The sequence below is a fragment of the Festucalex cinctus genome, chromosome 4, assembly GCF_051991245.1.
Source record: "Festucalex cinctus isolate MCC-2025b chromosome 4, RoL_Fcin_1.0, whole genome shotgun sequence".
NCBI lineage: Eukaryota > Metazoa > Chordata > Actinopteri > Syngnathiformes > Syngnathidae > Festucalex > Festucalex cinctus.
This window is the reverse complement of record NC_135414.1, coordinates 24420808-24432936: the sequence shown is the minus strand read 5'-3', so window position 1 is coordinate 24432936 and position 12129 is coordinate 24420808. Positions and strand designations below refer to the sequence as shown.

Here is a 12129-nt window from a genome sequence, read left to right as displayed (position 1 = left end):
CGCTGCAAATCACACCAATAAATGTATGTGTTACTTTAACACCTTTATGACAACGTCAATCCAAAAAACAAAACATTGTTTTCATTGGCGTCTATCCTAGTTGCCGTGGGGTAAAAGGCGGCTCCACCCTGCACTAATCACTTGTCAATCACAGGGCACAATAATACAAACAATATATTTTCTTGATGCAGTGGTACCGTGACCTATACGAGTGCTCCAGCTTTAAATAATAATAATAATAATAATAATAATCCATCTTCTTGACCGCTTATTCCTCACAAGGGTCGTGGGGGGTGCTGGAGCCTATCTCAGCAGGCTTCGGGCAGTAGGCGGGGTACACCCCGGACTGGTTGCCAGCCAATCGCAGGGCACACAGAGACGAACAACCATCCACACTCACAAGCACACCTAGGAACAATTCAGAGCGCCCAATTAACCTGCCATGTATGTCTTTGGAATGTGGGAGGAGACAGGAGTACCCGCAGAATACCCACGCAGGCACGGGGAGAACATGCAAACTCCACCCAGGAAGGCCGGAGCCTGGACTCGAACCCGAGTCCTCAGAACTGGAAGGCGGACGTGCTAACCAGTCCACCATAATAATAATAATAATAATAATAATAATAATAATAATAAATAATGAATGTAGCATTTAAGACAAACGGTAAGACACACAAATATAAAATGAGAACACCCGCAAGTTGCTGCTGTCGGCCCATATGCTCACGCCAATATGCTCTCACACAGATTAAAAACTAAGTTAACTGCAACTTCACTTCCTCATTTCACTTACTAGGCCACTCCCCACAAAGGCACACATCCAACACAGATACTACAGTACATATAGTACTAACCAGTTTATTTCGTCACATTTGCTTTTATTGTTTTATTACTTATTATAGTGCTGTTTTTCTTGATTAAAGGACAATAATTAGGACAATATGACATAAAGAAATGTACCTTTAGGGGGACTGGAATAAATTAATACATTTCAATTCATTTCAGAGAACATTTTATAAAATAGTCCACAATTGCTGACCAAAACAGCAGCACTTACCCAACTATATTGGATGTTGTAACAGGGTTGCTGTGCACTCTTTAAAAGGGTTTTATTAGCCTGGCAGTCTACCCTGGCAAGATAAACAATAAAAAGTCAAAAATAGTTAAATTTATTTTTGATTTACATTTGCCTTTTTTTCTTTTAGCTCTCTGCATGAATGATGAGCAGCACGAGGCCCGAGCGGTGGGAGCCACTGAGCAAAAGGGGTCCCAGGAATGCATGCACGCTAATCCCAGAGAGGGACATAAGATGTTTTAGCAGAGCTCCCCTGGTCCACATGAGTGGTCCCGGCATCCGACGCTCCTGCAAACTCCGGAACCGGATAAAGAGAGGCCGACGCCTGTTTGCATAGCAGCAGACTTTCACACTGACGAGAACAAGTCAACTAAATAATCGACAACAATGCCGGCAGAGGCGCTTACAGCCTTTCCTGTCCGCATGGTATGCTAAGACATCACTAGATGTTAAGAGCACGCTGTTAAGCCATGCGGAAAGAGGGACGTGCGGTTAACCCTTTATTGGGTAGGGAAGCTTGTTTTGTTTGTTTATTGTAAAGGTCACAACATTAGGTACACCTGCACAATCAAATGTGCAATAAAATTTTGTTTTGACACGTTTGTGTTTGTTTACCGTAGGATAAAGTGTAATTGCACATCCACTAGGTGACAGTGGCTCGCCCATTGCCAGAGTGTACTTAAATGATATCACGGTGGAGAGTTGGGGGTGGTTGTAATTGAGAAGCACTACACTAAATGTAAATATATCCGTCAATTTGGCTTTGAGAGTGCAGCGGCTCTTATTTGAGGACTTGGTGGGAAGCATCCGGTGCGTTTTGGAGCGGGTGGGGAGGGCGGCTCAACGTAGCGTGCGCTGAGTGGATGTGAAGGCCGTCTGACTCAGCAGCTCCTCTGCTGTCTGTGTGCTCGCTGCAGCGTCTTTATCCCCGCTGACGGGACACTGCCTCGGGGCTGCGAACACACCTCGCAGCCAGCCCCAAATCCTCCCAGGCTGAGATCTGGATTTGTTTCATTGATCCAGATGATTGCACCTCCTTTCCTTTCCATCATACCTAAAGTGAATGATGGGGGAATCAGTGGGTGTCAGTGGACTAGTAGTAAAGAGTTGTTTTCTAAAATTCAAGAAACATTTAGATTTGACGTTTAACTCATTCACTGCCATTGACGGATATACACGTCAATGGGAACGGAATTGACTTAACTCATTCACTGCCATTGACGGATATACACATCAATGGCAGTGAATGAGTTAACAGACTAAAAATCATTTAGGTGCTAGACTTGTAATGAGGGGATTAGTCACTCAGGACGTTTACTTCATTTGTTCATCTGTGTATGCCAGTGACGTATAGTGACAGGCACAACAAAAACTCTTTCACTACTTACAATTAACCTGTTTATCCACCTGTTGGATTTAACACAAAACTTAATAATAGCTTTGCGTTCAACTAAATAGGGTCACATTTCACGCTATGTGCAAGTACAATTGTGAGAACATTGAGGTGAAATCAGATGAAATTGTGTCCCCCTTCAGAATTGAAGTTGCCCATACCTGATCTAACTAATGGCATGAGATTTTCATTCATCTGAGCTGTGACTGACATTGAAGACTTTTACTTTCGTTTTCATCCCTGTGACGGCCCTCAAGGCTTCCAGAGATGATTCTATGATAAGACAAAGCTCTTGCTGCTTCCGGAAAGACTGTTAAACATCCTTTTATTGACGACATGAATGCATATGCGTGCCAGACAGTTGCCGAAGTACAATATAGCACAACATGTAATGCGGTTTGTGGGTGTGTTTGTGCTCTTGGCATAAGACTACGAGGCACAAACAGGTTCTGAGGGCAACGAGTTCTTGTCACCCACTGGCCTCTTTGGGCTTACTCACTGAAGCTGCACTCTGATGGATCTGCACGCATGCACAGGCTAGTCCCACAGTCTAGGCAAGCACCACGCCAGCCTCCTCCGTTGGCCCGTGAATGCGGTAAACCTGCATTCCCGCACCTGCCTCAGGCTCTCATTGCTATGCTGCAAAGAGGGAAAGGGGTGGGTGGGGTAGGTTATTGGGAGAGGAAACAGTGCAGGATGAACGAGGGACTTAAAAAAAAAAAAAGAATGGACATAGTGAGGAAGAAGTGCATACCACAGGAGCAGACAGGACAAACCTTGCCTTCACGCACATTTTTGTCCAAATGTTCTCCAGAGATGAGCGTATGTTCTTGTTGGGACGGAGGGGGCAGATTGCATGCCTCTGCCTACGCCTGTACAGTATACTACTTACAAATGGCATGTACTGTATATACTCTACTGTATACATGTGCTTCATAGAGCTGAATGACACGTATGAGCAATACGAGATGAATGTACAATATCTAAGAATATGATGAATTTACCATTGGCCTTTTACCCTTTTCACAAGAATTTTGTTGGTTGGTCTGTATGTGCAATACAGAGAAAATGATTTTTACATTAATCCAAATAAACATTTTTATGTTGTACAATCAACATAGAAGGAATTCGACATTTGGCCGTAGAAGTGAAATGCTATGACAACTGTGTGGATGACATACATATGGGCCAAACAATTGGCTTGCTGACTGGAGTAATTACAAAAATTAAAAAATAAAAGACGAAACAATGTGGGGCTGGCGAAATTCCGCCGGAGTCGGGACACAAGGCTCACTTACTGATTCTTCAGGAACCCTATAAATGCCTTTAGAAAAATTTAAATCACTGGTTTAGTACCGTATGTTTTTTTTGTTTTTTTTTGGCGCACCGGCTGCCATAAATAGAATATACATCCGCATATGTACACATTGTAGTGAGTGTAGATTATGTACTAGAAGTATGCGTCCAGTCCAGCGGCTGGCTGGCGCACATAATGACACACGTTCTCTGAAAATGACTCGCATGTGTTTACACTTGCAAACTGCCTCCGAGGCACAAAAGCAAGCATTTCCCGTGACATCTTTTCCTGTGACGCCGAGCTCCACCTTCCTTAAGCTCGCGCCTAAGAGAAATAATGCCGACAACGTGGCTATAATATTGCACATGCGTGCAACCGGGCCTGTTCCCGTCCCTCCGCGTGGGCCTAGCAAAGCAAAGAGTCAGCGGTCAGGACGAGAGAGGTCTCAAACCGTCGGAATACCGGAGGAGCTGACAGGTATGCACATATTGGAATTTGCACGTCAGCACGCACACCTGCGAGGAAAACACCCGCGGAGTCTGTCCTCTCTCATCCCGCGGGCTCGCGTGTGTCAGACTGACAGGGATTGAGGAACTTTTTTTTTTCTTTTTTTTTTTTTTTTTTTTGTTGTGGACATGTGGGCAGGTTGGGTGACCCTCTGGACCAATGGTGTGGAGAAGACGGCCTTACATCGGAGCCAGGCGGGGCCTCGCTGGAATAAAACTCCTGAGTGGGGTGTGTCTCCAAAAAGTTTGTCGGCAGTCAACCTGTAAAGAGCAGCAGACTTTTTTCTTTTCTTTTTTTCAAGGAGAGAACCTCTGCAGCCTGGAGGAACTTGTCGACAGGACTCCAACGCTTCGGACCACTGAGAGCAAGGATGGCGGTTCAAGGAGGCCCCTTTTCACACTCTTATTTGTTTGCCAGTTTCTTAAAGCTGTTGTTTTGTAGTCGCTCACATCTCCTTATCACTTTTCCAGCCCAGCTATTAATTCTGTATCCGTTGGACGGAGAACTGATAAGGGCATGTGCATGACAATACCACCAAGAGAGACAACAACAGGTCCTAATTGGTCACCAGAACAGCTTTGCACTAATACGATGCAAAAGAGTAATCCAGAAAGAGTTTTTCAAACTCTGGCTTGGGTCCCAAAAGCGAGTTGTTGCTGTTGGTAAAAATTATGTAAAAACTTGATCAACTAAAGCACAGTTTCTTGGCTTAATCAATTTTCGTGCGCTACATGTCGATGCCCCTTGTACAATGCATACAGCTTAACTACAGTGTGAGTCTGCTGTAACTGCACTGTGTCATTGAAATTGCGTGCATTTCTGCTGTAAAATGAGTTGCAGGAGTAATATTAACTGAAGACAAAAATTGCCTTCAGGCACCTCAGGGCACACCTGGTGCTTTGCTCATATTCGCTCCAAAAATGCCAGCGAAACCAAAGCAATCCCTGGTGCAAATTATACTCACCGTGGTCATACATGTACTTTATTTTTGCAAATGTGCTTCTTTAGACTTTCATTGGCACCAAATGGAGCACGCTGACATGATCAAACATGAACGGCGTGACACCTTAATGCGACCAACTGTGCACTGGGGGCGGGTGATGCGACGGGTAAAGTGGAGTGCAAGAATTAGGTGAGTCACGTTAACGTGAGCTACAAAACGCCGGCTTGCGTGTTTAGTTTTGTTTTTTTTCTTCTTCTTTACAGCCAAAAGCGCAGTCTTTGCATAGTTGTTTTCTTTTAATGAGCATGCATCTCAGAGTTTGCCCGGTGTGCAAGAGCGAGCATGTTAAAAATGTGCAAATTCACACTGGGTGAGTTGACTGCCGTGACATTTAACTCATAATATTTCATGTGCTTTTTATGTAATTGTCATATAAAAAGCGGGCAATTTATTTCAATGGTGTTAAAATTCCGGCCTAGGGGCCATTTGTGTCCTGTTGCACTATTTTTACGGGCTTTGTTTTTCTCATAAAAATAATAAACAATGGTGCAGCACATCAGGTTAGAAGAGTACACCAATACACCTGATTCCAGCACATCAGCAAGTATAACAATCTTGATCTCTAGAATCAGATACTTTGTTTAAGGACGGAAACATCTAAAAACTAGAAGAAAATGCTAAAATATTAAATGTATTGTAAAGTATTAATATCCCACAATTCAGAATTTACATTAAAAAAAAAGATTTAAAAAACAACAACTTTATATTTGATATTTCTTAAAAACAAAAACAAAAAAACAGCCTCTCGCTGAAAGTCAGCAGCGATAGAATGGAAGAATAGAATAGAATAATAAAAGGCAATTCAAACAGGGTGTGTAGACTTCTTATACACTATCATAATAGAAGCCATTTCAGCTTTTACTATAGAGGACAAAATTACATGAAAAAAAATATTCACAGTAATGAAAATAAAAACGTATTGTGAGAATTAAGTCTGAATTATGTAAAAAAAAAAAAAAAAAAAAAAGTTTAAATTATGTTAAATGAGTTGTTCTTTAATTTTTTGTCATTTAATTAATTTATTCTCTTCTATCTTAAGAAAAACATTTTCTTGGGAAATTCATTTTTCTTGTAATCTTACAACTCTATTGTACATTTTTTTTCTCACATTACTTTGTTACGAAATGTAAATGACAAAATATTTTCGTGAGAACATAGAACTGAATATTTTGTGTAACTTTTTCTTGTCAAATTATATTTTCTCTTCAAATAAAATGACTATTTCTTCCTCATGTGACTTCATGTTCATAATATTTAAACGTAAATGATTGTATGAGTTTATTTTCTGTTTTATCCAATGTGGCCCTAATAATTTCACAGATGGCAGAATGTTTATAGTGCAAAGTTTATGGGTCAGTTCAAGGCAGTACATGATAGAAACCTGTGCATTGGCCTGAGCGTGCGGCCGGACGCTGACTTCAGACCAGGCCGACCATGTTTGAGCTGAGGGCCCACAGTTGCTTAGCTACACCATCATCCATGGCTGCTGGGGCACGAGTCTTGGGGGCACAGTCACTGTTATCAATACAGGGAGGGGACTCATTACTTACACCAACATCCAGTATGACCTCATTAGCATTACAATTAACTCCTGAAAGATGGAGATTGTATTGGTTTAGTATTTTTGATTTATTCATAATTTTATCTTGTTTTGGATATCATTCAAAATAAAATATCAATACCATATGAATAAGCTTCACTTGCCTGTAGTAGAGGCCACTGTCATTGGCCAGGCTCTCATCCACGGCGCAGAAGATGGAGGTCTGAGTGCCTTCACGGGGAGTTTTGATCATCATCAGGAAAATTATGAGGAGCGGATTCTTCTACAGGGCGGCCAGGTGACGGCTCAGCTCGGTACGGACGACGCCGGGGTGGAGGCAGTAAACATTCACGCGGGTGCCTAATGAAGGAAATCCATCGTTGTTAGAGCAAAATAAAACACCACAAAACAAGCGAATGCTTATTTTAGCGCACCTTTTAGTCTGACAGCCAGCTCCCTACAGAAGAGCAGATTGGCCAGCCTGCTTTAGCGGTAGCTCACGTCAGGTTGGTAGTCTAGATCCAAGCTGATGTCGTCGAAGTGGATTCGGCCTGAAGGAGGACATTCTTTTAGCTAGCACATTGTAACCAAAGATGTAATGTAGAAGATTTTTTTTTGGGTGAGTAAAAGTATTGGAAGATTAAAGTCAATAAAATTAACTGTTTAGATTGCAAAAAAAGAAGAAACGTACCCTTCTCATGCGCCACGCTGGAGACAATAACAATTCGACTTGGTGCGGACTTCTTCAGCATATCAGTGAGAAGGTTGGTGAGCAGGAAGTGTCCCAGGTGGTTGACGCCGAACTACATTTCGAAGCCGTCGTACGTCTTACACTTTGGGCACATGATGAAAGCCGGGTAATAAACAGGAAACACTCACTGGAGTGCATGGACTGCCCCACTCCAGTCCTGTAGGTGGCGGTACCGTGTATTATATAAAGCCAAAGCCATGGAAAACTGTCTGAACAGGAGAGGACATCATGTTGTTACCCTGTTTGACAAACCACTGTTATTGTTATCGCTAGCATTAGCATAGCCACCAGGCGTTAGCTTGTCATTGTAGCCCTTAAAAATTAGTGCGTGCAGAGTCTATTATTCAAGTTATTGAATTATTTGTTGTAGCTCTAGTTTAATTAAATATTTTACCATCTGAGTAGGAAATTCTTAAGAGACACACCTGCATTGTTAATGAGGACGTCCAATCGATCCTCGTTAATTATAACGTTCCAAGTCTCTGACAGACTGCAAGGAGGCCAGGTCCAGTTTCTTCACCGCTACGTTGCTGTTGCCACTCTTCTGGCGGATGTACTCGGCCGCCAAGACGGCTTTAGTCAAGTCCCTGCAGGCGAGTTTAACTCTGGCCCCTTAGACAAAAAGAGAGGGGAAATCAAAATACATTTAAATTCAAGAACAGATTGCAATCACTCACCTCGTTCTGCCAGATCCAGGGCTGTCTCCTTCCCAAATGCCTGTGTTACTCCGACATACTCCCCCCGCCAGCCACCTGCGCAAGGCCAGCAGGCTTGCCCCTGGAAGAGGTAAAACACAATGTTAAACGGGGTACAGCAATGTTTGTCAGCACTTGAAATGCTGTGGAAAGTTTTGGGGAATGTGTGGTATATTTAAGGCATCAATTATTCGAGGAGATTAGCTATCTGTAGTAGGGTGGACACTGAACCCTGCTTTTGACGTTCCATTGTATTTTTAAACAAAAGATTTAACTTTGGACAATCAGAAGTGACTCTTGTTAAGGGAAAATAAAGCAATAATATGGCAATGATGTCATGACAGTCGGATGATCAGCTCTATAATCGTTCTGATGTCACCACCTTTAACAGTTCGCTCTCAAGGGATTTCTAAAGGAAGGCAATATATATTTTACATTATTTTAAGGGAAAAACAACGACGTTTTGGTCTGTTTCATGCTTCTACACGCTTCTAACCGAGACAGCAATTAACATTTGATGTCTATTTTGCCGCACTCGCGTTGACGGTCACTATGGAAACGCATTAATAGACAACATTAATCAACAAACAAAAATCTGTTTTACCTGCAACAACTACAACGGTGATGCCGACGGCGTGCGTCTCAACGAACTCTTTCGCTGTCTGGACGCAGTTTGCGTTTTGACTTTTTTGTTATTAAACGAGCAATTAACTGCAGGTGTATTTTACCTCATTTTTGAAGAGACACTACTTGGCAACACTCCTGACACACACACACACACACACACACACACACATTAGATCACTGCCTGCCTGGGACTGGGACAACACACGTGATCTGTAGGGGCTACAAAGTTGACGTGACACTTTTATAAACATTGGCACAAAGCGGAAATGACGTCTATAAACAGCTCTCTTTTTTTTTTTTGCACCAATATTTTGAGGAAGCAGAACCTGAGAACAACAGATTTTTTTTGTATATATTAGTGGTTTTACTTTAAGTATCATGGTATATTTTGTTTCATTTCTACATTTTAAGAGCAAAGAATGAAGCTCAAATAGGCCACGTTCGTAAAAATATACCATGCGGCGCTTTAAGTGTCGTTTTATTTTGTTCATCTTCGTTTCTTTTTCCGGTTGCATCGTAATTTTATTTATGTAAATGTTATTATTTGTCAACATACAACTGTATGTATAAACATTATTACATGTTATTTTAAGACAAAAGGAAAATATAAAAATATATATATATACATTTAAAAATAATAAATTGAAACCCGGAAGAGTCCGGCCGCCGTGCCACGTCACAGTTAACCGTCAAGTGGTTGTTGTGTATCATCGCAAACTCGTTCATACTGTGACAAATTGACAATGCTACTGCTGGAATCGCTGTGCTGTCTGCTCCTCCACGTTGTCGTGGTTTTCGCCACCGAGTTCACGTTTGACCTCCCAGATAACGAGCAAATGTGTTTCTACGAGGAGGTGGAGAAGGGTTTCAAGTTTGACATAGATTACCAAGTAAGTCTTGAAAGCGTGCAGTTATTCATTTTGATATATTTTGTATATTCATCAATGTACACGCCCGTATTTCGGGTAGAAGGTAATACAAAAGTTTGACTACACTTCTTTAGATACTTTTTGTGGGATTGTTATCTTAACAGCTGTCGAGCTGGTTGGTCTTCCGTTTACGACGGAGTGACGTCCGTGGCGAATGTGTATGTAAGTCGGAACGCGTCGTTATAGTAACTAATAACGACGCGGTACTTGATAGTGCCTTCTAGTCAGGGTGCAATTACATTATATGTATGCAAAACAGTTTGCCATGAATATAACTTAAATTCTTCGATGGGTGGTGGTAACCGAGTTTGCCTTTTTTATGCATGACGTGTTATCGTCATATACAGTAAATATTTGCATTAAAAAAATCCAAACGGTAAACAAATGAAAACTAGTAATTAGTAACTAGTTAATTGCATGACTCAAAAATGGCATCTGTTTTCTTCCTTTGAAAAGGTGATGTCGGGAGGCAACTATGACGTGGACTGTTTTGTGGCGGACCCTTTCGATAGCATCTTGTACAAGGAAGAAAAGAAACAGTACGGCAGCTTCTCCCACACTGCCACAATGAGGGGCGTCTACAAGGTCTGCTTCAACAACGAATTCTCCACATTTTCACACAAATACGTCTATCTGGATTTCCGCAACGGTGACGAGATTCCTCTCCTGCCCAGCATGACCAGAGCCACGGCGCTGACTCAGGTCGAAAACAGTTTATGAATTATTTCTGAATTTCTTCTATGTGTCTATAAAGCGTCTTTAATGAGACACCGCATCACTGTCGTAGTTAAAGCTGCTATTTTATCCATCTTTGACTTTGCTCACAAGAGCACATTTTATACCGGTATGTCAAAAGTACTCGCGATATCTGTGATAAACAAGTTGACACTAATACTTGGCATCAGTCTGAAGAAAAAAAAAAAAAAAAAAAAAAAAAGTGTTATTTAACGATGGAAACGTGTTTTTCTTCACAGTTGGAATCAACATGCGTGTCCATCCACGAGATCCTGAAGGTGGTTACGGAGTCGCAGAACTGGTACCGGCTCAGGGAAGCACACGACCGTAACAGGGCGGACCACATCAACGGCTGCATCACTCTCTGGTCCATCGCCGAAACAATCATGCTGTTCCTCGTCAGCGTAGGTCAAGTCGTTTTGCTCAAGAGCTATTTCCGCGATAAGAAAAGCACAGCGGGATAGGATGATGCTCAAGAAGTTACTCAAAAAGGAAGGCTCAACGACAACCGTCACTTCGATCACGTTTCCTCCAGCACAGTGGCCCCCCACCCACTTGCTGATTGTTACAGAGAGGTAATTTGTTCATACCTTTGCTCATAGTACAACACTGAGACATTGGAGCTACCCAGGTTACCTAAGGTAATATCGTTACTCAAATGAGATGATCTTTCAAGTGTTTGTCCTTTTATATGTGGGAAAAGTTGCTACAAGGTTTAAAATACTGTGTACATTTCTACCTTGCTTTTTCCCTTTTCTATAAGTGTGTATTTTTTTTCCACTGAATCATGGTGCCTAACTTCTTTTTGTTGTTGGCCTATGGAAAATACAATCCATCTTTCATGCCTACCCTCCTAAAGAATTATCATAAACCAAGATTGTTACACAAGGGGAAATGTGAAATATCAATGATGGATGGACTTTTTGTTATTGTGCTGGTCAACATGTAGTTAAGAGTTATCAATAAATACCTGAATTATGTTGAACATAAAGGATGCATCATTCTCATTGTCATTCTGCCTCACGTGTGGATTTGATGGGCAAAGACAGTCATGAATGAGGCCATATGCTCCCCTCTCAAAATTCTCCCCTTTGAACATGACAGTTGGTACAATGTATCAAGTTAGTGCCTAAAATATAACATCTTTTAGGCACTAACTTGATCTCAAAGGTCTCGTGGCCCTGCAGTGTTAAGCATAAAAAACTAACAAAACAAAATCAGCATCTAAGAAAGGGTAAACAACAAATGCAGGAAAACATAATTGCAAATGACCACAAAAAAAAAAAAGAATAATAGTATCCCAGTGTGGACCTCTCTAATGGTAGACGAGAAATACGTAAAAGTAGCCTAAACCTTTGTTTAATCCAATAGTGCATTGTATTAAATAATGTAGTCAGGGACTCGTGATTTGTGTCAGCTGAAGGTGCGATACCGGATGTGTCCACAAGATGGAGCCACGTGTGATTGAAGCCAATTTGAAGGAGAGTAGAATGTTGCCGAGGGAACAGTCCAAACTCGTGAAACTAAACCCAGCCTCAAAAGGACATTTTACTTTTAAAAGTGGATGTTTTCTCCAA

General features: G+C 41.7%; 2 protein-coding genes across 2 annotated transcripts; one reads left to right on the top strand and one right to left on the bottom strand.

Moving 5' to 3' along the window:
- Positions 1 to 6300: 6300 nt before the first annotated feature.
- On the bottom strand, positions 6301 to 9268 carry LOC144017160 (retinol dehydrogenase 11). The gene is given in 10 exon segments (XM_077518454.1): positions 6301 to 6790; positions 6980 to 7175; positions 7250 to 7366; positions 7507 to 7665; positions 7989 to 8041; positions 8043 to 8178; positions 8244 to 8277; positions 8279 to 8343; positions 8866 to 8923; positions 9257 to 9268. Coding segments are annotated over 10 exon segments (927 nt in total). The 3' UTR covers positions 6301 to 6693.
- On the top strand, positions 9177 to 11543 carry tmed3 (transmembrane p24 trafficking protein 3). The gene is made up of 3 exons (XM_077519826.1): positions 9177 to 9778; positions 10274 to 10519; positions 10792 to 11543. The coding sequence occupies exons 1-3, from the start codon at positions 9632 to 9634 to the stop codon at positions 11014 to 11016; spliced, it is 618 nt and encodes a 205-aa protein (XP_077375952.1). The 5' UTR covers positions 9177 to 9631; the 3' UTR covers positions 11017 to 11543.
- The last annotated feature ends 586 nt before the right edge of the window (positions 11544 to 12129 follow it).